The 24,513-nt window shown below is 42.1% G+C and overlaps 2 protein-coding genes across 3 annotated transcripts in view; both read right to left on the reverse strand.

Annotated features, from left to right (window-relative positions):
• Positions 1 to 5,703, reverse strand: part of CORIN (corin, serine peptidase) — a 117,224-nt gene extending 111,521 nt beyond the window's left edge. For both annotated transcript variants that reach the window (XM_072334880.1, XM_072334879.1), the window contains exon 1: positions 4,942 to 5,703. In XM_072334880.1, coding sequence (XP_072190981.1) covers positions 4,942 to 5,016 — 75 coding nt within the window. In that variant the 5' untranslated portion in view covers positions 5,017 to 5,703. The remainder of the gene's footprint in view (positions 1 to 4,941) is intronic.
• Positions 5,704 to 10,619: 4,916 nt separating this feature from the next.
• Positions 10,620 to 24,513, reverse strand: part of NFXL1 (nuclear transcription factor, X-box binding like 1) — a 40,087-nt gene continuing 26,193 nt past the window's right edge. The window contains exons 19-22 of the mRNA XM_072335998.1: positions 20,815 to 20,919; positions 18,807 to 18,893; positions 15,414 to 15,467; positions 10,620 to 10,942 (exon numbers count right to left, since the gene is read on the reverse strand). Coding sequence (XP_072192099.1) covers positions 10,769 to 10,942; positions 15,414 to 15,467; positions 18,807 to 18,893; positions 20,815 to 20,919 — 420 coding nt within the window. The 3' untranslated portion in view covers positions 10,620 to 10,768. The remainder of the gene's footprint in view (positions 10,943 to 15,413; positions 15,468 to 18,806; positions 18,894 to 20,814; positions 20,920 to 24,513) is intronic.

Below are 24,513 nucleotides of genomic sequence, written 5' to 3' on the forward strand. Positions count from 1 at the left end.
GATCACTCCTCCCAGCCTGTACAGGTGCCTCGGGTTCTTCTGGCCCAAGTGCAAAACCTTGCACTTTGCCGTGTTGAACCTCATTAGGTTCACCTGGGCCCACCTTTCAAGTCTGTCAAGTTCGAATAGGTTATATATAGCACATGGGCAAAAGATGGAGCTCCACAGAATGTGTGTTGTTGTGGGTTGTTGTGGGAAATGCATTCTTTGTGAAGAGGGGCAGGGCTTGAATCAACAAAGCACTAAGTTTATCACTGCAGAGCAGCGCTGGCAATAAGTGTTCTTTAGCCTCTTTTTGTTACAAGACAACAAGCTGAAAACTGCCTTAAGTGGGCAACAACACTAACACAGACAAAGAGAGAATTATAAACTGTAAAATACTCAGAGAAACAACAGTTCCAATCTAATGGCACAGATAAGTGGAAAGGATCTGATGGACAAATTAATTCATTCCATCTTGGCTTAGTTTGGGGATCAAGGAAGACAAAGGAGGAGATGACCACAGAAGTAAATCTACCTTTGGTCATTTCTGAATTAATGTACTTCCCCAGGCTGCTGTTACTGATGAGGTGGCCACCACGTCTCTGAGATAACTGAGTGGTTGTGTGGGTGCACGGCTGTGAGTTGAGGCCACCCCAGCAAAGCGCACAGGGCAGGCTGGGCCCCAGTGGGCACTGCAAGACAGGAGGTCGCAGTGTAGATAGATACACCAAAGCTGAAAGCACATCAAGAGCCAAATACCACATTCCTGTATTCATCGCTGCTGTTAAAATCTAAATATTCAAACTGCGCAGGTAAAACAACCAGAAATAGCAGCGTGTTAATTATACACTTAAATAAACAACGACAAGCATCTCTTTAAATTAGAGCGGCTTCAAAGCACAGCTGAGGAGAATCACTCTCTTCAGGGAAACGATCCTCCATGCAACAGAGGCACGAACTGAAATCTCGTGTGTTACCTCAGAGGCAGCGAGCTTCTCACCTCTTTTTAAAGCAGCAAGTCCTTGCTCAACTGTTGTCTCGTTGGTGGTGGTGCATTTAGGACATTAAATCATGACTTCTTTCTCACTGGATGATTAGCAAGCATTGGCCAGAAGGGAACTGATGAAATCTGCTTCCTTCTGACAGTTAAAAGGGGGGGTGGGATGGGGAAGAATTCACCATCACTGTACTACAGCAGGCAGGGAGGGCTCTCAGGGCAGCCAAACGCCTCGGGGCCGCCGGTGCGAGCGGAGCCGTTGTCCCGGGATGAGCCGTGAGCGGGCGGGTCGGAGCGGCACCGCCAGGACTTGCGGAGGGGCCTCCCCAGCTGCGCTATTTTTAAGACGGTATGTTTTGCATTCAGACTTTCCATTGCAGGCGTCCCGGGTCAGGGGATCCGCTCTGCAGGGGGAATCTGACGGGTCAGCCCGGCAAGAGTTATTTGTAGAGGGGCGGAGGACGGAGCGAAGGGATGCGGCCGGCGTCGTGCTCGTCTGTCGCGGGGTTGCGAGCCGGGAGCGGCAGCACGAGCTCCTCCTCGTTGTTTGGCTGCAGGCGATTAAAAATCAAGAGGTGCCACATTTGGAAGGGTCCAGGCTGTATGTGCATGCCTACAACTGTCCTACTGCATGTGGCCTGCCACCCAGCCCCGCCAAACCACAGCTGGCCATTAGAAACAAAGCCTTTCTCGGGCTTCATTAGCATCTGATAGGACATAAGCATAGTGATAGAACAGGGGGGAATAGTTTTAAACTGAGACAAGGGAAGTTTAGGTTAGATACTCGAGGAAGTTTTTCACACAGAGGGTGGTGACACACAGGAACAGGTTGCCCAGAGAGGTTGTAGATGCCCCATCCCCGGAGGAATTCAAGGCTAGGTTGGATGTGGCTCTGGGCAGCCTGGGCCAGTGGTTGGCAACCCTACACATAGGAGGGGGTTGAAACTCGATGGTCATTGTGGACCTTTTCAACCCAGGTCATCCTATGACGTGCCAACAACACGTGACATGATGACGGATTCAGCACTTCCCACTCAATGAAGCAGTACATGCCATATTTAAAAGCTGACCAACCACACCAGGTAATAGCACCTTTGTGTCTAATTGCCTCACAGCACACCCTGTTCAGCCTGAAAGCAGGAGTCCTGGTACCTGTAGCCCCCAGTGCAGGTGAAGGTCAAAGCTGCAGCCCCCCATCTCCTTAGGAAGTGCCTCAGTCCCTACATTGTGCCTACTGTATTGGGATGGCCTGAAGTTCCTCCCGAAGCTGGGCCTCCATCTGAGCCACTGGGCCACATCTATGGAGGCACTAGCTTTCTACTTGGGCACAAGAGGTTCATGTACAATTCAGCATTGATTGGTTAGACCATGTGAGTTGTGGTGAGCACAATAGTTGCTGGGATTCTTCACCAGGTCTAAGCACTCCAACACTGCCTTGCATACCCATCTTCTCTGCTGGTTCTGACAGAGAAGACAGAAGTGGTTATTTATCCATCTCAGCATCTGAGAGCACTCCTCCCTTGGCCACACAAATGAGAAGAAATGCTGCAACTATATATGGGCTTGCTATAACAACGGGACATTAATGTTCCTCAAGGGAGCAGAGTGCTAAGACCTAAACACGTATGCCAGCTTAGCAAAAAAGAAAAGGAAATAAATAAAGGGAGGGAGAATGATGGGAGGGGGTGGGAAGGGGGAATAAGGAGAAAGAATGAAAGAATGAACATTCCTACATGCAAGTAAGCATGCATTTTTAAATAATTACTGGCACTGCTTACAGTCCTGTCTTTCCTTTATATCTGCAAACATCATCTAATATATAAGTCTCAGGTACATTAAGCTGCCCAGCATGTACTGCATATTTTAGAGAACACTTTCAGTTGTGACATAGTTGAAGCTACCTTCTACTCTTGATTCACCACATGCTCAAGTTATCGAGCATAGGCACAAAGATGAGTGCCAACAAAGGAGAGGAGATAAATGATTTTCTTTGATGCCTTATAGTTCTGGGCTCCAAAAGTGTGTGTTTGGGGGAGGAGGGGGAAACGCCACCCATAACATCTTACCCTGATGGTCCTATCAGGTACAAATAGATTACAAGCAGATTCCTCTAATCTGGGAAAGTGAGATGTGCAACTTGGCTCACTGTCCAAAGAGCCCACTCAGGAAAACAAGCGCTGCTGGCTTCACTAACAGTGCATGAGGAGTGAGGATGGTGCACAAGGCTGAAGGGCCTCACTGTCACTGGGGAAGTCACAAGTATTGCCTTCCTGAACAAGTTTTGGACAGTGTTTGGGTCTCCACTATCTCCTAGAGAAGCTTCATGCAGAATGCAGATGGCCAGAGCATTCAGGCAATGCTGCCACCTCTTAGAGAAGCACAGTGGTTGGTGATTCATTGCAGTAAAAGTTTAGGGGATATCTAGATATCCCCTGATACTGTCATTAACTGTGCCTGTACCCCAACAGTTCCAGCACCTGAGAGACTGGAAACAGCCCAGACTAAGGCATACAAGACAATAACTGAACTAAGAACTGCAGTTTAGTACTGCTGATGGGACCATCTTTGAGACCATGGAGAGGATGTAAGTGGCCATACAGAAATAATCCATTCCTACATTTTTACTGCTGAAAGCTAAGTCCTCCCAAGAGGCCCCACGAATGCATTAAAAGCTCCAGGTACTTGGTTTCACTTAGAGTTTCACCACCTCAGCCAGACCGCTAATAGTTTTACATTAAAATCGTTAATTAATTGTCTGCCATGAAATGTATCCAAAGATTCTGCGTTTTAAATCGGGTGGAGAATTGATACAATTAAAGTACTCTTGCCTTATTTAGGAACTTCTAAAAACGCCACTGTGCCATTTTGGTCACATATGGAACGATTTCACAGCGCAGGAAGCTCAGCCACCGTCTTTTCAAGTGCAAAAGCGCGAAGCTGGCAAATCGCGTGCATTACCTCGCTGGGGCACGCAGTGAGCGGTGCTGGTCCGAGCGCGCTGACGCTGGAGCGCCCGCAGCCTCCAGCCGCGCCCGCCCGACCGCACGCCCTGCGGCCTGACCCGCCTCGGGGCTCGGGCAGACACCTGCTCGCTGGGCCAGAGGTGGGAGGGACAGCCGCTATCCCCCGGCGCTGGCCGCAGCGCGTTGGACCCCGTACCAGCAGCTCTCCCCGCGGCCGCCTGCCCTCCCTTCCACCTCGGTCTTCCCGCTGCGGAGCATGCGGGGAGCTGGGAACGCCGTCGCCCGGGTATCCTGTCTCTCCCAACGAGGACTAACAGCTCGTTTTCTCTTCAAGTTTCCCGGCCCCTCTCTGTGATGCTCCGAGGGATGACCTTCCGCGGAAGGCGGCGACCGGCGGTGCCGTCGGGCGCACAGCCGCGGCAGGAGGTGTCCGGCGGGAGGGCTCCGAGCCGAGGATGGGGTCACGGGCCAGGTCCCTCCGGAGGCCAAGCTCCAACCCTGCTCTCACAAAGCCCGAACGGACCTGTTGCCACCGGGCTCTGCACACCTCCGGCTGCTGGACTGATAGGAGAGGAGGAATAACGGGCGCGTCAGCGCTCTTCGTTTTCCCCTCCGACTCTGTGGGAGCCGGGTCTGGGCAAGAGGCGAACACCGAGCCGTGGACGACGCGACCCACCTGCGCAGCGAGCCCCCGAGCTCGGCCGTCTCTGCGTTCCCCTCGCGCAGCCGTGCGCACAGGAGAGCTTAGGCGGCGGAGCTCCCGCAAGGCAGGTGGGGCAGACGGCCACCTCTTCCCGGCCGTTCCGGACCGCGTGCCCTCAGCGAGCCCCGACCCTCACTCTTTCCCTCCAGCGACAAGGCCGGGTATGGGACTCCCCGCTCCACGCTGACCCGTGCGCCCTACCGCTCGCCCGAGCCCCAGGGAATGAGAGAAAAGCGGCGAGGGACGGGCAGCTCGTCCTCGGTCGCAGCCTGCCAGCGCTTTCGGCTTTGCCTTACCCTTCTGGCGGAGAGGACCTGTCGGTAGCGCTCCTCCTCCGCGGGTAGGGCAGGGAACTGTTGCATGGAAAGCATACTCGCGCTGTCACCGGCTTCTATCCGCTCTCTCCCGTTCCCCTACTCTTCTCTGTCCCCGCCGCCGAGCCGCCCGCCTCCCGAACGCGCACACGCGCTTGCCGGGCGCGGAGTGGGGGGCTCCGCATTTTGTCTGCTCGGTGCGCCCCCCTCCACCCTCCACCCGCCCAATAATAATAAACCTCCGCGAGAAAGCCGCCGCATCCCCACCCCTTTCCCACACAAAGGCTCTACCCTTGGGGACGGGCTGAGGGACAGCCTACTTGCTCGCTTCACCCTCAGCGCCGTCCCCTGGGGAGGGTGACTGAGGTGGGCGCCGCTCAGCCTTCCAGCTGGCAGCGGGGGGCTCACCCGGCTCCGGGGCTGGGGCTGGCCCTGCCGACCCCAACCTCCTCCGTACTGAGCTCCGCGTCCCCGGGCCGGGGCTGCCGTGGGTGGCAGAGAACGCGCACGGTTCCCTGCTGCTCCTTGTGCGAGTTAGGAGCTCGCAGCGACTCTCGCTTCTCCTTGAGATAGGAAGTTTCGTGCCTACGGGCGGTCCGGCGCTTCCTTCCCGAAGCACTGCGGAGTGCCGTTCCCTGGCGCATTCTCCTCGGCTCCAAAGAGAGGGCTCCCACTGAAGTCACGGACGGCGAGAGTTTGCGCATCTCTGAGCTGTCAAGCCCGGTGCTCAACTCAGCAACAAACGCCACGGCACCACCGCAGCAACCTGGGACCCTTCTGGCAGCCACAAAATAGCATCGCCAGGACCGCGTTCTGGAATTACACGTGCCAGCTGAAGGGCTCCCAGTTGTTAGTGTGTGTGTGTGTGTGTGTGTTCCAGTGCTTCTGAAGTACTCCTTCAAAATGTTAAAACAGTTCGACATGAGTACGGCTTCTAACCCTAATCGCGATTCTGGCTGTCAGTCAGGATGACACCATTCAGATGCAGGCATACCTATAAGCAAACCTTAAGTCGAAAACTTCCTCTCAGCTCCTAGCCGGCTTCTGTTCCAGATATCTGTTACTTTATCTCCGGCTGTAGGGTGCGTCACTTTTCATTCGCATGTAAAGCTGGAGCATTTTGTGCTTCTGAAATGCCACCGAACCTCCTGCCCACGGTATTTCAGTCCCGCACTCTTTTATCCAACATAAATCTACTCTGGAGGGGGTACAGCCTTGTGGGTTTTTTTGCTTCTTTCTTTTTAAACAATTGCACAAATAGTAGGAAAAGGAAGGCAGAAGACAGGAGGAAGAGCATTTCTGCATTAGGCAATTTGGATATTGTGTAAAATAAATAATACAGGCTACACTGATTTAAAAAACAAGAGGAATCAAGCCAAAATTTATTGTTACAGCATCCTACAAAGATTCATTAGCCCTGTGGAAAAAAACATAGCAAGAGCAAATGAAAACCAAAAATGAAAAGGTACGGTCGGGCTATGGCCAGCCTGGCCCTGGTGGGAGGCTGCATTCTCTCAACAGAAATAATGAATTCCAAACCCTAACCCGATCTTTACTTACAGCCTCATGGCAACTCACTCGAGCTGGAGAGCCACCCTGATGCTGTTTCATAGCTGACAGGATTCAGCCAATGTACAGCACACAGAGAAAGCCTAAGCTGAGCTCTGCTTTTGGCAATTTTATGAGAAATGTTGCCTGAGGAACAATTATTTAGATTAAATAACACTTGGTTGAGTTAAGCCACAGCCCTCAAGAGAATGGCCCATACTCATATTCCCTGTTTGTAGCAGAGGAGTTGGACTAAATGACCTCTAAAGGTCCCTTTCAACTCTTAAGGATTCTAGGATTTGATTCTGTGATTCAATATTGATACACCAGTCCTGGTAGGAACTTGTTTTCTGGTAGAACAACATATAAACATGTCAACGCAGAGTAGTAACATTACCTTTAGAGGAAATGATGCACACCTCATCATTATCACATAATTTGACTTATTATTAAAGCTTCACATTTCCCTTCCTACTAAATACAGACCTCTACAGTATCTCCTTTTCCCCTTCTTAGGGTGATTGTGGAAGGACAGACGTGAATGTAAACCATCCACTCACTAAAAAAAAGAGGGCAAATTAAACACCCGTGCCCAATAACCAGGATGAAATCAGAACAGAAGAGGGATATGGGGAGAGGAACTGCTGCCACGGTCACATGTAGCCTGCCCACCCAAGGACACCCACCCAAGAACACCCACCCCATCCTAAGCCACACACCAGAGCAGCCTCCAAACAGCTCCAACCTCTGCTGCCTGGCACAGGACATCCTCAGGCTGAGCGCTCCAACCCAGACGTCGCCTGCAGAGAAGCTGCATGCAGTGCTGATACACTTTGGAACCAGAACTGCTGAGACGGCAAGCGCTCCGAGTTCACTGCTTTAAAGCCATAATCACACATAGAAGCTTTCAAGAACAAATTTTGGTATCTGCATGGTGACATTTCCCTCTCCAGGAGTACTCTGAGAGCAAACGTCTAATAAATCACTTATGTGTCTATTTCTTTTTATGAGGCCAAAGCAATAATCCACTAAACCCACTCCCATTTGTTTCATCTTAATTGGCTTCCCAAGCCGTTGTCAGAACCGCCATGAAGGAACGTGATTACGTAACTTCAGTATTAATCTGAGCAGTGGGAACTACTGCTGCCAAAGGAGGGAGAAAAAGCATGACTAGAACTTCACTTCCATTCCTGCACATCAGCTGTTACTACCTGGGAGGAGGTTGATGCTTCTTGATACCGGCCTTTAAAAACGAACAGATGTGCAAGTAGTTTAGGATGTGTTTATTGTATGACTTGGTTTTTACACTAAATTAACACACACAAAAGTCTCGTTACTGTTACAGGGAAACAAACTCACCCCAAAGGAGTTTCCAGTCCAAAATACTGACAACTTGTAAGCACCCCAGTTCAGTACAGAGATTAATGCTAACCAGAATGTGTTTGCAATCAGAACAACAACAAAAAACAACCCAGAAGTTATTGGTTATTTTGGGGCGGCTGCTTTTTTTCTTTATTTTACACATATCTACATCTTTTGAAGCACGCCCATCACCAGGCTCATCTCTGATATCCCTTAGACACCAAGTCACATTATATCATTTGTTCTGGTGTATATCTATCAGCTCGCCTTTTATTGGTTGTAAACTGTTAGCATTCAAAGTATCTTCTTTGTAATCTAAATACTTCATACATACCGAATACCAGATGATTCCATCTGTACCTTTTACTTCGCAACCGTTGTGCTCGCAAGGTGTGGGGCTCCAATCAAAAACAAAAGGGAAATGTAAAAAGGAACTGTAAAGATAATTTTAAAGCAACAAACAGGAAACAGCAATTTATTAAAACTGCAGGTTGCTTGAGCCCACGCACTTTCTTACGCCAATAAACATCTACCTGGTTCAGCAGGCAGAACTATTTTGAATACAGTTTCAATAATGGGGCTTTTTCATATATGCAAGGCTCAGGAGAGAGATGAATCTCTGAAGGGAACACACGCTTACATACACACGTGTGAATGGAATGAATTTTAGGGATCTGTATGCTTCCTTATTTTAATAAAGATGGTCAGAAGCAAATCTTTTCCAGTATGTCACACAAATAACGCAAAATATGCAGAAAAGTACACTAGGAACCACTTCAAACATGTAACTCAAGTGCAGTTCATTATTATAGCTCTGTAGAGAATTCTTCTCTTTGCCACAGAGGCAAGGAGAAACTTTACATTGTACTTGTTTCAAAGAAATAGCTTACAGTACATAGAAAAATGGCTTATATTCACATAAAACAAGAGCTGTTTCCACAATGTTCCCATTCACCTTAACCTAAATATTCCAACTACAAAAGCTCTTTTTTTTTTGTAGTTTTGGACAATAAATCACGTTTTACTTCAGTCAAACAAAGAAAAAAACTCCCTCCTTTTTCTTTCCTCAGTGACGGGAGAATATAGGCCCAAGCAGTCGCATAATGGCATCACCTCACTTGGTTAAAGAAACAACACCTACATGTGCAATTACCTCGCAGGCATCAGTATTACAGAAAAGAGTTAAAGTAACAAAATAGAAATGATTCACTCCTTACGCTAAGAAATAAGAGAATTCAACAGATACAGTTTTGATTACCTGGTGAAATTTCAGTTCTACGCTAACTTTTATTCCACACTTTACATACTAAACAGCCTAAGAAACCACAACAGAATCAGTAAGAGTTTTTATCATCAGTTCAAATATATATATATATTAAATATATATATATATTATCCTCCCAAATAGCACTCATTCTTGCTAGAATTGCTGAATTTTCTTCATCAATCAACAGGAACTGTTTCCCCAATAACTTTCTTTTGCCTTTTGTAGCTTTTCTTGCTTTTCCTGCTGCTGAACCATAATTCCACTTTTGGGTATCAGCTCAGATCGGCTCCTTTTACATATAGGCTAAAACTGACTGAAAAAGCTCTCAAACAAGCTGCAATTTTCTCTACTCCTTCCCACAAACGGTCCCACTGTTTTTGTGAGCATTTGCAAAGAAACTATATGCTAGGAAACATCCCACAGTCAGAACTCCAAGAACTTCAAGCTTTGTACCTCTTCTTCCAAAGGATCTTGTAAAGCACTCTCTGGATACACACTGTTGCTCAAATACCAGCATAACATTTCCAGCAGAGATTTAAAAAATAAAATAAAATCATCTTCTGATTCTTCCCTTACACCCCAAACTCAATTTGCAGCCCTTCAGCTGAGACCATATAGCTTTCCTTGTAATCTCAAAGCCATGTAAACCTGGCAGTTCTACCTATCACTCCACTTCCCAAAGCAAGGCATTTGAAACTGTCAGTAATATTCAAATATTTAAAGGATTAGCTAGACAGTTCATACACTACTGGAAAGCACCATCCAGATGGCTTCAGAATAACATATAGCTGTACTGATACACTACTCAACTACTTTACATTTGTGTACATCTAGGCAGATATTCAAATGAGACAGTTCTCTATAAAAATATAGAAGCAATTCTCTAAGTTTAATTTCAATCTGCTTTTCTGCCCTTGGCTCCACGGAAAACAATGAGACTATGCTGAAAGTACTTCACACCTACGCTTGGTGTATGCATCCATCCACTAATCAAGTCCTCAGTTGATTTGATTTTGAGGAACCAAACACTGAAAAAACAACAACAATTAAAAAGTCTCCCAGGGGGCCCATGAAATTATTTGCACCATAGCTGAATTGAGAGACATTTCACATTTCTTTCCTCTAAAGAAAATTTCAACGTGAGAGGCTACAGAATGCTCAAAACTTAAATGATCTGAAGTCCCTCAGTAGTTGCAAGTAAAACTGCTGTGAAGGACAGAAATTGTTGTGTGACGTAACCAAGGGACTAACTTATAAGTACTTATACTTAATCAAACATTAAAACAAATATTCAATAAAGCATTTTATACTAAGCTATTTTTAATATTGTGAAATGGCGACAAGGAAAAGTAATGATATATTAATAGAATAGATGTTAATGCATCTCAAATTATATCAGCACTTCAGGGTGGACTAAAATTTACTATTTCATTATCTTCAGTGTCTGAATTCAGCTTTGTGCTGCAAATGAAATAACACAAAAGGTGACATTTCTTCCCTCCTCTTCACTTTTCTTGCAAATAGTGTACATACACAATCTATGCGTATTAAGTTGTGTGGCATACAAACTAACCGTTCTACAAATAATAGCCGCCTAAAGTCCAACTGAGGTATACTGAATACTGAGATGATTCAGCCATTGTAGACCATGAGCCAAGCAACCATCACAACAGCAACTCCAAACATTGGCAGCATAATGAGGTTTTTATATTTTTGCCACGATGACTGTTCAATTTCTACTTCATCTCTTCTCCTCTTATTCTTTCTTCGTCCTTTTAATCTGTTTTCAAAAGCTTCCAGTTCAGCCTAGAAGAGAAAACCAGAAGTTGTTGACACTGTGTCAGGAGTAAAAACAAGGAAATACGTACATTTTAAGTAATGTTCCCAAAAACCATTCAAAAAAGTAATTAGCAGCCCAAGAAAGTTATATAACTCTTACAGATAAAATATAGCACCATATCTCTCATGCTTACAAAGCACTTTGCTTCCAAGTGTTAAACCACTGTTTAGCTTCCTACAAAGCATTGCCAAAAATGCAACCAAATGAAGTTTAACGTATGATTCCTACCTCAAGTTGAATACACTAAGCCACAATTAGATTGCTATTTTTTCATTAAAGAAAAGGACTCCTAGGTACATAAGCCATTAAAATGACATATAGAAAAGCACTGGCTGAAATCCTGTAATAAGAATGTACTCTGCTTTTATTTTTTTTTAATTAAAAAAATAGACACATGGCACTCTTCAAAGAAAGCCTTTATGTCCAAAAAAGAAGCAAAGCAACCAGAAAAAGAAGAATGTCAAGCTTCTATCCTGAACAACAGTTTCAGGGTCATGTCTGGAACAGACACAGTAGGATCCTCTGATCCTTCTTCCTCCCCTCACCACACTCCAGGAAGACACCTCCTCTTAAAAGGATATCAGCTCAAGGCAAAACTCTTCTTAGGGTGTGAAGCTGGAATAAAACTGGAATTACACAGCTTGCATGAAAGAGTTTAAGAGTGACACTGGACTCCAGTGATGAGTCTCCATTGGAGCCATCTGATTGCTAAGAACACCACAAAAGATGCTGTAGGGGTCAGTTGACACAGACTAGAAACAGAAGAGCTCTGAAAAGAATCTGGATTTTTAGCAGGGTTCAAGGAGTTAGGGAGCAGACACTAGATGCACTAAAAAAGAGAACAAAGATCATGGAGGCAGAAGGCCAGGACTGGGTGGGCAAAAGGCAAAGGACCGAGTTTCAGCAGAGGAAATGTGGATAGTGAACAGAGCAAAGACTGGATATGAAACAAAATAAATCTACATGACTTCTACAGCCATGCTGCCAGGAAAAGTGGATCTCAGACAATAAAATAGGTCCATTAAAGAAACAAGAATCAGAGTGTTTGAGGAAATGGGCAGAGAAGCACTCCAATAAATAAAATTTTCATTTGGAGCTCAAGATTGCCTGGTCTTCCTCTACTGACAGCAAATACTTGTGAGCTTCGTAAAGCACATGTTACTTCCCTTCTTGTGCCAGATACCACCAGTAGCAGGAGTGAGGGGACTGTTTTAATGCCTGTTACCTTCTACCTAATAAAGGAAGAAACCTGCACTTCTCTGATGATAAGGAGAAAATGTCAAAGTTGTACATTACTTTCAACTAGCAAATCCTCCTTCCAAGAAGTATCTTAAGGAAACAATTTTTCAAAACCCAAAATCTGGAAATAAGTGCGGAGTTCATAAGATTTCATATATAACACGTCAATATTTTACAAAAATGCTAAATAAAATTTGGGGCTTTTGCAGTTAATGAGCACACACGAACCCAAAATGCCTCATGAACTGCAGTGATATGAATTAAAACATAGGGCTTGAATGGTTATGTAACAGGTACTTAATTGCTTTCCTATAGATTTTCATAAAAACCCAGCTGAAAATGAATAAATTGTTAAGAAGAAAAAAAAAGAACAAAGATTCGTGGGTACATAATGAGAAAGATGCAACCTCTGTCCTCAAAGCTACCTACCCATTTCATATTGTTGTCATCATTCCACAAATGTCAGCTAAGTTATCCCTGAACAAGTACCAAGAAACAGTTGTGTCCAGCCTTCAGATCACCTTATTTTTTCAAACTAAACAAGCTCTAGCTTTCATTTAGAGCAATAACTTATCTTCTTTGCATGCTGATGCATTAAAAGTGAAATGAAATACGGTTACTTGAGCTGTATACTCAATTTTCTTGTCTGATAACATGCAGTTTACAGTAGCTCAGGTACTAGATTTTGTTCTTCAGTGTGTTACTCTCTATACTCTTCCTGCACTGAGAGGCAGCCCCATAGAAAAGTGGAAGTAAAAAGAACATATCCTGAAGCACAGGGTTTAATTTATAGAATGTGGATAGGGGAGGGCTCAACTTTTATAACTTAAGGAGACATTCAAACATCTTTCATACAATTAACTACATTAGAATTCATATTTGAGACTCTGTCTTTCAGAACTGAAGCTCTTGATCAATACAAGTTTTCCCAAGAATTTAACTGAATCTTTTATTTTGGAGTAGTTAAATAATCAAAGCACGGATCGCTTTCCACCACTAGCAGTTGGAAAATGCTGACCTCACACAGTGCTTCTGAATTGGAAGCAGAAGGGAAGTTTGGCTGCTGAGGCCATGATGAGAAGCCCAATCAAGCCATCTCGCCTTACAACTAGAAACAAGTGATTCCATCTGTAAGTGTCATTATAGAAGTACTGCAAACACCAAAATGCAAGTTTGCACTTACCAAAGAACTAACTAGTTTACAGCATTAATAAAAATAGGTCTCAAGAAGCTGCAACAAATGAACTGTCTATGCAAAAAGGTACTAATGAGATCAGAAAGATGGTACAAGATGCAAGCCTCTTCAGAAGGCAGTAAGAATATATATACATATAAATAGCACATAGATGTATACACATATATATGAAGCAGCACCCTATGATTGTGATGTCCTCCAAGTCACATCAACAAATGGTAGATAATGAGATCAAATTGGAAAGGAACCAATGTTAGCTACAAGGCAGCAATAGTTTAGTGCAGTTCTAAAGACTATTAGCTACTTCTGTCCTAGAATAATCTTTGCTATTATGCTATACAACTGGCCATTATTAATTAATAGGCTTGATTACACATAGGTGAAGTCTTCCATCCCTGAAGTCACAGTCCATCACAAAAACATGCACACAGAAGTGTCTGCTGTACACACAGCACACTGCTGGACTGTAGATCTGAAAGCACAAGTAGAAAGCAATGGTGATGTGACTAGAGGCAGAAACAATCCCTGCTGAGCAATTAAGACAATAATGAACACTCTGCTGGTGGAGCAATTCTGCTACACTGGAAGGATCATAAATTAAGTGGCTTTGATGCAGAAATCATTAGTGACTAGAATGCCTTCTGGAAGACATAAAAATGTAATCAGTGCAATACAAGCAACAGCAACTATGAGTTTTTTGCTCAGCAATTGTAAGCATATTGTTTATATGAATACAAGACTATTTGCATACTTCAGTACTTGCAGCCCTGTCACTTACAGATTATCTCTCCCCAACAACATGTTTCAAACACTTTCTATGGGCTACACTTCCTGAGCTTTGTCCTAGAACTAACTTCAGCCTAGAGAACAAAAGAATTAGATGAACTGTCTATGAGACATATGAGGGAATGTGTAATCAATATTGTAAACAGCTGAGGCATGACTGTAACAATAAACACTCCAAGATGACCACAAAGCAATGCCTGCCCCCCTGGACACCAGGCACAATGGTACGTAGAGAAAATCCTGCAAGAGAAACAAAAGTAGGCCATGGTGGAGCACTGGTTAACAGACAATGCTTAGAGTCTCCAGGCAATTAATCAAAGTTGTGACCAGCAGAGAAGCTCCCTACCCAAGAATGTCCTAATGAGACTGGGAGAATGGTACAAGATGATCAGCCTTGTAAGCAAGTCTTCTGCACCCACTCCAAGCAGTGAGCAGCTGCTGCGATAAGAATGGAATGTGCAATCCAGGTGAAAACTCAAGCATAATCTAATACAGAACTGTTTTGATAAATGAGTCAAAGGAAAGTCAGAAACCACACACCAGACTTAGAACACAACTTGTGTCAAATGCTCTGGCACGGGCATACAAGCCTGTTGGAAGGAGCGCATTGAGGCTGTAGCGCCCAGATGATAAACCTGAGTTAGCTGTCACCAGCAACCAAGCTTACAGTTAATTTCTGAAACAAGATTAGTGATAGTATTTCCATGCAGCTGGCACAGAAGCTTCTTGGATTACAGTGCTGACAACACACATTCACCAGAGCCAGTAATTACAAAAAAAATCCCCACCCCCACCAGACCTTGAAGGACAGAGCCCAATTTAGGTTTCTTCATTCTCACAAAGGGGAGTAAGTGAGGAGTTTCACTCAACAATTCAACCCGACAGAGGCTACTTAGTAATTCTGTGAATTTAAGGAACTATAAAATGATGGATAAAAATCAGAAGTATTTGTATTTAAATATATGTGTACATTATACAGTTGAATAATGTGACATCAAATGATTACCGTTTTACCCATAGACATGACAGTTGTTAAGAGAAAATATACTTGCTTTTAACCACTGTAGATCACTCATGGCACACACCTAAGGGCAACATAACAGCTGAAAGCAGTAACTGGGAATACCACTGTACAAAGTATACAGATTGGGCTGCACATGCATCAAGCGATTTATTAACACAACAAGGTTGGGGGGAAGAAGAATTAAGTTTGATACCTGTTGTCTTCGTTTCTCCTCTTCAATAACAGCTTTGGCTTCTGCCTCTTTTATCTGTCCAGACATACAAAGTGATAAGTAACTGTTGTAAAAGCAGGTAAAACCGTGATCTTACAGAGCCATAATTACTCTTTATAGAACAGTTCTCAGAAAAGCGAGCAAAACCTTCACCAAGAGATCTATGAGCTTACTCAGATTCTAAAACATTCTGTTAAAAACCTCTAACAATTCATGTTTGAAAAAGGTGGAACATAAGAGATGCTACCATGTTATAAAACTAAACTTCTGACTAACTGGAAAATTCAACTGACAAATATAAAACCTGGGGAAAAAAAAAAAAAAATATATATATATATATATATATATATTATTCATTAAAACCAGGGAAAATTCCTTAAGAAAGTCACTCTAAGCTTTCAGTAACTCAATCATCAGTTCAGCACACTGTACACTGACAGGTAAATCCTTATGTATGTACATCATTTACACACACACAGTTCATTCCAAGTAGTTCAAACACGCCCTGACTGCTAGAGCAAAAGGAAATCTCTACCTTTGTACCAAATGACATATTGGATAATGCATACTCAAACTGTTCTAGTGCCTTGGTGTAATGCAAACTGTCAATGCAATTACATTTGCTTCATCATCTGAAAGTTCTATGAAAAATAAAACCAGGAACTACAACTGATCACTCTATAGAACTGTTACAGAGCATTCAAGACAGCAAATAGAATGCCAGAAATTAAGAGGAAAAAGAATGGCACAGAAAATATTAAAATATAAACATACAATGCACTTGAATCACAGTTCCTGCATTATTTTGATCCTACAATAACAAAAGGATGTGAAGTCTGAACCTACATAAAGAACAGTGGGATGAACTGGCTCCTGCCTAGATAATCATTGAATCATAGAATGTCCTAGGTTGAAAAGGACCACAGTGATCGAGTTTCAACCCCCTCAGTCAGGCATCACTACAGTGACGGCAGTACCAGTGTGCTGGGTCAGTGTATGCATATCTGTTGCTTGTACGTGTTTCTTGGACCTCCAACTCTGCAGCCACTTAACACTACCTTAGTAAAATTAGATCTCAGAGTTACAGAATGCCCTAAGATGTAATGATATGACTGACAACTTGAAATTAAAAACCATCTTGATCTCAATAATCAGTCTATATGTGTGTATATATATATATGTATATTTATGTATCATATTTTGCATAGTAAAAATGGTAATTAACCAAATAAGCTATGCACAGATGGAATTTGTTCCAATCAGCCTACAACTTAAAGAGCTCTTGAAGACTAAGCAGAAGGCACACCAGCTCATGCTTAAGAACACAGCAGCTCAAAGAACGTGCTCTGAGCAAGCAGTTACATTTGCGGATTTTCAGATATTTTTTTAAAATTGTTAAACCACGTCTGAAATATCACTAACAATTTCATATCACTTAGACAATGCCAGAGTCTCTCATCAGGAAAATACACAAAGTGTTTTAGTCATGCATACCTGAAATAGGAAAGTTTGGTTTACAAAAACTGCAACACTATTCCTCCTGGTATTTCACTGCCATCTAATGGCAGAACATCAGTTCCAAAAGAAAAATTGGCCCATGAACACAGAATGAAGCAACAGAAAAGCTTCTTTTGTACACTGCTGTTGTCGTATTTGTGTAAGATACATAGGCATAAGCCAGAAGATTAACTATTATAACCAGTGTGGAAAAAAATATCTAGAACCACTTCGGGTAAAATTAACAGAAACAACACTCAATTTCTCAGAAGTGGATGCTCACTGTGCCATACATTAGGAGTTAATTTATAAGGAATTAATACACTTCATTTTTGAAAACTGATGGTCACTTTGCAAATGGCACAAACTGTTCTCTTTGTACATATTCACACTTTCAACAAAGCTATTTTTTTTCAGTCAACAATTAAACAGCAATTGACATAATCTAATTTTATAAAGTGCACGTGATAGAACACTGTTCTAGAATGTCATTTGCAAGTCAACACAGGTTGCATCATACAAAGTCAAAACAAAGAAATCCACATTCCTCTGTGAGGAATGAACACAAAGCTAGTTTATGCCACACAGTATATCCATAGCATTACTTATCACAGAATTGTAGGGGTTGGATGGTCCTCCAGAGATCATTGAGTCCAACCCCCCTGCCAAAGCAGGTTCTCTACACCAGGTCACACAGGTAGGCGTCCAGGCGGGTCTTGAATATCTCCAGAGAAGGAGACTCCACAAACCCCCTGGGCAGCCTGTTCCAGTGCTCCGTCACCCTCACCCTAAAGAAGTTCTTGCACACATTTGTGCGGAATTTCCTATGCTCACAGGAACCTGTAGTCATTTGCTTGTTGCATCAGAATATTTTCCCAGTTGAAGGCAATGGTACAGATAAAAAATAGGAAGTATTATCTGCTGAAGTGAAACCACAGCTGATGCTGCACCCCACTGAAATGTGCTCCTTTGTTGATGCAGACTTCTATGAATTCACCCCCCTTCAGTGCACTCCACGCCCAACAAACTCATTTCCACACTTTACTAGAATGATTTGTTACTGCTGGTTTTTCTAGAAGTATATTCCTAGAGTCTTAGTGTTCAAGCTGATTGCAAAAGTGTAGAATTTGCTTTACAGAGTACGTCTTAGAACTTGCCTGTCAATCCCGAAATTCTGAGCAGAAACAGACAGATGTAGCTTTTACAGAATGAGGTTTTGTGTTGAATATTTAAATTACATATATCAGTATATTACACATACTACTAAGTTGATAAATTTAACCATTTCATGCACCACTTCCTCATGTTTTCGTAAAAGGCCTAGAAAAACAATGCAGATATTCTATCTCTTTAGGTGAGATTATGCAGCAGTTTCTTTACTTCAACAAAATTATTGGAGAGCATCCATGTTTACAACAGGCTGAAAAGCACATGCAATTGCTGAAAGCTCTCTATACTTGTGGCAGTCACCTAATACTGTGTGGCAGGATTACACTTCACTAACCTTCAAAGTAAAAGTAAGGCCTAAATTAAGTGTAGTGCTTCTCTATAGCTCTCCCTAGCAGCAATGATTTTATGATCATTGATTAGCACATCTTGGCTGAAGAGGAAATCTCCAGTTCCAATGTACATTAAGAATAAAGAAGTAATAGAGCGTTACCTTAACACAGTATTTCATCAAGTGAGTTGACACTATCTACAAGTAGTGCAATTTTCAGCAATAAGCCAGATTCAATAGTCCAAAAATTAAATGTGCAATTAAACTGTACGCTGAGTTACACTGCATTTCTTGCTATTACTGTCTTGAAAAAATAATGATCTGTTTGTTTTTTCCAACTTTTCTCAAGGCAATGAAGATAACTAAAATGGATACACTACCTCAGACGCCTTCCGTTTCATTTCCTTGCATAACGCATCACACTCCAGTGAAACTTGGCCTTCTTGTATCTTGCTGCACTGTACTTCCTGTTAAGTATAAATTGAATTGTTTGTAATTCATTTCCCTATGTAAAAATTGAATTATAACGTTCATTTTGTTGGGAAAATTGTAAAACATCCTTATTTGGTATAATTACAGAATGAAGCTAATTAATAAATATTATTTGAAACCGTAACTGTATTCAAGCATCCTTTTCTATTTTCCTTCTTTCTGATAAGCTAAACTGAAACAAAAATAAATCAAGTGGTTCAGCTTAATTTTTCTTGTCTTTTTTTTTCACTTATTTATTTAAGACAAAGCAATATAACCTTGTGAACTCTGTTACAAAAGATACCGTGCAAAGTAACTAATAAGTAACTCTTCTGAAACTTCCTATCAATTCTCGAAACTGGCTGAGACTACAGGGCAAGGTCTGGTCATGGGAAGATCTTCCCTACTTCCTCTCCTTCCTCCCCTTTACATAGAAGGCCAAAAAAAACAAAAACAAAAACAAAACAGAATACCACCACAGACAGAAAGTTATTATCTATACTACTAGCCTATGAAGAATTTTGTCAGGAAAGCACAGTAACATAACCAGAAGCTATTCTGGTTTTCATGCTTCCTGACAATACGTAGAACAATTTTCACAGCATACAGAAAAATCCAAAAACAAACTTTCCTTCAGAGCAATTCCAGTGTGTTAAGAAAAACCACCTGCCTAGATGGTTAAGATTAACCTAGATGGTTACCTAGATGGTCCACTACAAGTTGAGGGTTACAAATTCAAGTGGTTTATATGACCTTGCATGTCTACATGCATAGCCTCATGATGCAACAGTTAACTTCAATACCAGAAAAGGAAGAAAAAATCCTTCTGTTTTGCACTCAAATTATGAGCTCCTACATTTGATATTAATTGTGGTTCAGATGAGGCATATTTACAGAGCAGCTTGGAATAAGTGTCCTATCAACTACCAACTTCACCAGTAGTATACACAGACAGAAGTCTGGTAGAGGAGAATTCAACTGTAAATATTAGGTACTCAATTCTATTTCTCCTTATCTTCAAGATCACATGGAAGGCTGCAGGCACAAAAGACTAAATATACAGGTACACTATCATATCCAAGCTAAGAAAGAAGTACACTATCTGCTGTAAGTACGCAGCTCTAAGCAAATATGCATAAGGGCTTTCTGATGTCAACAGATACCCTAATTATGGTCTCTGGCAAGGGCAGATGCATAAAGCGAACATTAAAAGACACCTTCTTTCACACTACAGAAATGAGTCAGATTTTTGCAGTCAGATTAGCTGCAACTAAAACATGGTCCAATTATCAATGGCTTATTGGTTCTATCATCATTTACTCTCTACACTGTAGTTCTCTATGCAAAAGAGAGCATAGATTTAGGGCTTGACCTGGAAACAGTGAGATGATATTTGAGGTGAGGATAGTGTTTTCTTGTCTTTCTGAAGGCAAACACCATTTCACTAGGAATCAGAAGGATCACTTCATGCCTATTTATCTCTGCTGAAAGGTAAGGATGCTGATGCCTCTGTTTGCTTTAAGGGCCTCAGACAACCCAAACCGTCAATCAGGAATTCAAAACATGTGACTGTTCCAATTTATGTAATTATAAACTTCCCAGTTCCTAATGAGGAAAATGTGCTTTGACTTCTTAAATCACCCCAGATCATCTGATTATTTTCCTAGTGGAACTACAAAAATTGAAGTGTGCTTGAAAATAAAGGTATTGCAAATCTGGGAGCTAACGTTTTCTACAATGAATTTTATGTTCCTCAGTGAATATTTCGATTGTCCCACCCAGACTTTCAGATGCTGTTATTGCTCTGCTCAACTAACTGATTCTATTCCAGTCTGCACCAGAGACAATCCATGCACACAAGCCTAGAAACATACAAAGAAAATATGTCATTCTCAGAACTGTAACTCCAAAACTTACCTTTTTCAGTCTCTTACATGGACACTTGATTTTAACCTTCTGGCTGCAGTTCAGAGGACAGTCACCTGAATGGCAAATCTCTTTACACCGGTGACCACAAGGCAACTAGAAATAGCAAAACAAGAAATACCCCACCAATGAATAACTGAAATTACATGCAATGTATGAACTAGTTTTACTTCAGACACAGCAGCTAAACAGAAAACTCATTCAGCTCGTCAGGTTTGTCTTCCTACCTGCAAAACTGGAAAGAAAAAAGTCAACTTATTTCGCTGGTTACTCAGAGTTTTTTGGTTCACATAGAATTATTTATCTTTTACTGAGAACGCTTGATCAAAAACCAATTTTTTCTTTCAAACGTTACAGGAACAGTCATCTCCACAGTGATTCACATAACGACTGCCCTAACTACCTGTATGCTGGAGGAATAAAAGTAGATCAAGAAGAAACTGAAAACTGAAATGAAGTGTGATGTGACTCAGCCTGACCCACAAATTGCTAACAAGAGGTCAGAATTAGAAGCAAAAATACCACAAAACTACGTTTTATGTGCAAGAACCTTGTGAACTATGCAGGAGTCAAATACAGGCCACCAATATTCTTACATCTGAATTAATTTCACTAAATCCTAAATTTCTGCATTTGGTAAATTATCCTGTTTTTGACATCTGAAAAACAGCATTTCCTTTTTTTAAACTGTCAGTGAAATTTTTTAACACTTACAATGAAACTATTATTATTCATTACTGTATATTATTATTCATTACTGAGATAATTAAAATATGCTGCTGCCTTTTAGGAATGTAACAGTGTTCCCAGAATGACATTAGATATTAAAAAAATAATTCACAAGAGTAAAAGTAAGTTTTCTCCCACTATCTCTTGGGAGCTCAACTGACCCTGCTCAGGTCCCAAACAAAATCTTCACAACCATTATTCTTCATTTTCAATTACATAAATCAATACTGTTCAATACTGTTGATAACCAAAGGCGATAACTCATGTAAGATACCCAACTGACTCATTTATAATGGTAGGTTTAAACAATATCACTCCCTGTACAAAGAGTTGGGGGAAAACACACTGGACAAATGACCACAGAGGCTCTTCCAGGATCCCACTTTAAGAGTTTTTTTCATTCATTTACATTTATTTTATCCAGCCATTAATTCTTATCCACAGACTGAAACACTTCTCTACTGTCCTTTCATAACAGGCTCTTTATTCCTATAATATTCCCTTCATTGAATTCCAAGCAGCTTTAATCAATGTTTCTTGAATACAGTATCCAGAACTGCAAGCAATATTCCAGCTGGAAGAACTTTGTACAATGCCTTAATTGCAGCTTATTCTGAACAGAATATCTTTCCCTATACATCTTCCACTCTCATGTGCACTTCTCTCCAGTTATTCATGCTGCGACAATAAGGATTTCTACTGTCTCCCAGGAGGCTTGTTATTGGCCTTGACATGCACAGTCTCACTGGTTTTTCTGTATCTGTACCATGTCCCAAACGCATGTGTTCTGCTGCACATGCATTTCCTCAGTTGTCACCTACTGACAATACACCACAAATTCTCATAAGAAAATCCCAACGAGTTTTTGGTGCCAAGGTCATTACTGAAAACAGTGCAAGACTGGCCCTCAATTCGAGCCCTTGGAAAATCCCCTTATTGCCACCATCTTTTGCTCCAATCACTCATGTAGGAATTTTGTTGTTGCTTTTGGTTTTTGAGGTGGTTGCTCTTAAAAAAAATAAAAAATAAAAAAGAACCACAAGCAGTTGTTTCCTTCAGTAAACACCAATCCTTGCACTTATCCTCTCCTTTACATGAATTAGCTGTTTAATATCTGGCACAGCCTCAAGAGCACAAGTGAAGCATGACATAGGGGACTACATCTCTTTGTCTGGAGGAAAAAAGGAATCGGTCGTTCTATCAAAGAAGGAATTCAGTTTTGTCTGGCACAACCTACAAATCTACTTGAACTCTGCATCACTGTTAAAAGATGGGTTAGATGCTCATGATTAAGCCTTGCACATGCTGAAGTCAGAGTACAGGCCAGGGGCAGAGTCCTAACATGAGTGCTGCCCACCAGCAACTCCAGATCTCACAAAGGCAAACCCATGGTCTTTGCACAGTAAGGGAACGAGCCTCCTTCTGGCTCCCTGCCCAGCAGCATTATGCACTGAAACAGCTACAAAGTCTCATCTGCAGGACATCCTAAGCTAGAACCTATCATTTCAGATTCCTTTTCCATACTCATCAGGCATGCTTCCATTAATAATGTCAAAGCCCGAACAGCTTTACAACTCACATGCCAGAGCTGCAGTAAGAATTTTTATGTTCCATACCAGAAGCACAGCACAGAAATATACTTAATCCAATACCAAAAACCGTATTTGCTCATTGAGTTCATACAGCCACACAGCTCACATTCAGTGGGATGCAGGACAAGAATGAAGTTTCAGTTTCAGTTGCTTCTCAATGCCTCCAATGCAAACACAACATATAAACTCATGGGAAGCAGTTCTATGAGTGGCAAAACAACAGCCCCACAAGCTAAGAGAACAGAAGCAATCCTACCACTTCTGCCAGAGAAGTGCTGTAGTGGGTAGGGAGGGGGCTTTGTCCTTTATTTTTTTTTGCAAATGTTGAGGTGCTAAAATATGATGTGTTTATCCCTTTAGATCTTTTTCACTGTAAATATTCTGTTTTTAATAGCTAGTAAACTAAAGGCTGAAAAGAACAGGCTTTATATTTGTCATAGCAAGCCCATTAAAAGAAAGCAGTATAACCCACAACTCTGAAAACAATCAAACAGAAATCTTCATGAGCATTTTCCACTTTGGGAATGTATTTAAATCCTAACATTATGCCCGGTGATGACAAAAACTGTCAACATTTATGGATGCTTAACTAATCATCACCAGCAGGTAATAAACTCTCTGTTAATACACATATAAGAAGAACCCCAATCTTGAGCAGCCGTCTCAAAGCTACATACAAAAGCCAAGCCACTCCCAACCCATGGGGCAGACTCGCCAGTTTTAAAGTGCAGCTCTGCTCTCAGAGCTCTGTGAAAACCTCTACTGCTTAAGCGAGACATGGAGAAGGATATGTGCTAATGATAGAAGCAAAGCTTCCATTGCACAGCAACAAAATGTAATGGAATACTGGCGGGGAGGTTCAACTTCTACTGCCATCCCACTAACATCTACTTCTGATGTCAAGGGCCGACATAACAAAATAGGAGGCATTACTTTCAGAGCAGCCTTCATAGATGTCTCACAATGGGGTCCCATGTTTTACAATAAGGTAATAGCAGAATGCACAGTAAAAGCACAAAGTACTTATTTTTTTGAAAAAATAGTAATTACACGGAGCAAAGAAAAACGTGTTAAACAGACCCACAAGTACTGGTAACGGATACGTAAGCAATGGAAACAGATATGACTGTTAAAACTTGCGTTTAAGATCTGCCCCAAAACATCTGCTAACATGATCATAAGAATTTAATCACCCCTGATTAAAAAAAAAGTTACATTTCCTTCAACAGGATATTTAGCTATTGCTACCAAACAAAGCAAAGAACTTTTTAATTAAAGCTTCACATCCAACAGCTGTAGCAATATCAAAGACTTTGCTTCTCCCTAAAGCAGATAGGAAATACGAGCTGTACCGCACAACATTGGAAGT

The sequence above is a fragment of the Excalfactoria chinensis genome, chromosome 4 (assembly GCF_039878825.1).
Source record: "Excalfactoria chinensis isolate bCotChi1 chromosome 4, bCotChi1.hap2, whole genome shotgun sequence".
Taxonomy (NCBI): Eukaryota; Metazoa; Chordata; class Aves; order Galliformes; family Phasianidae; genus Excalfactoria; species Excalfactoria chinensis.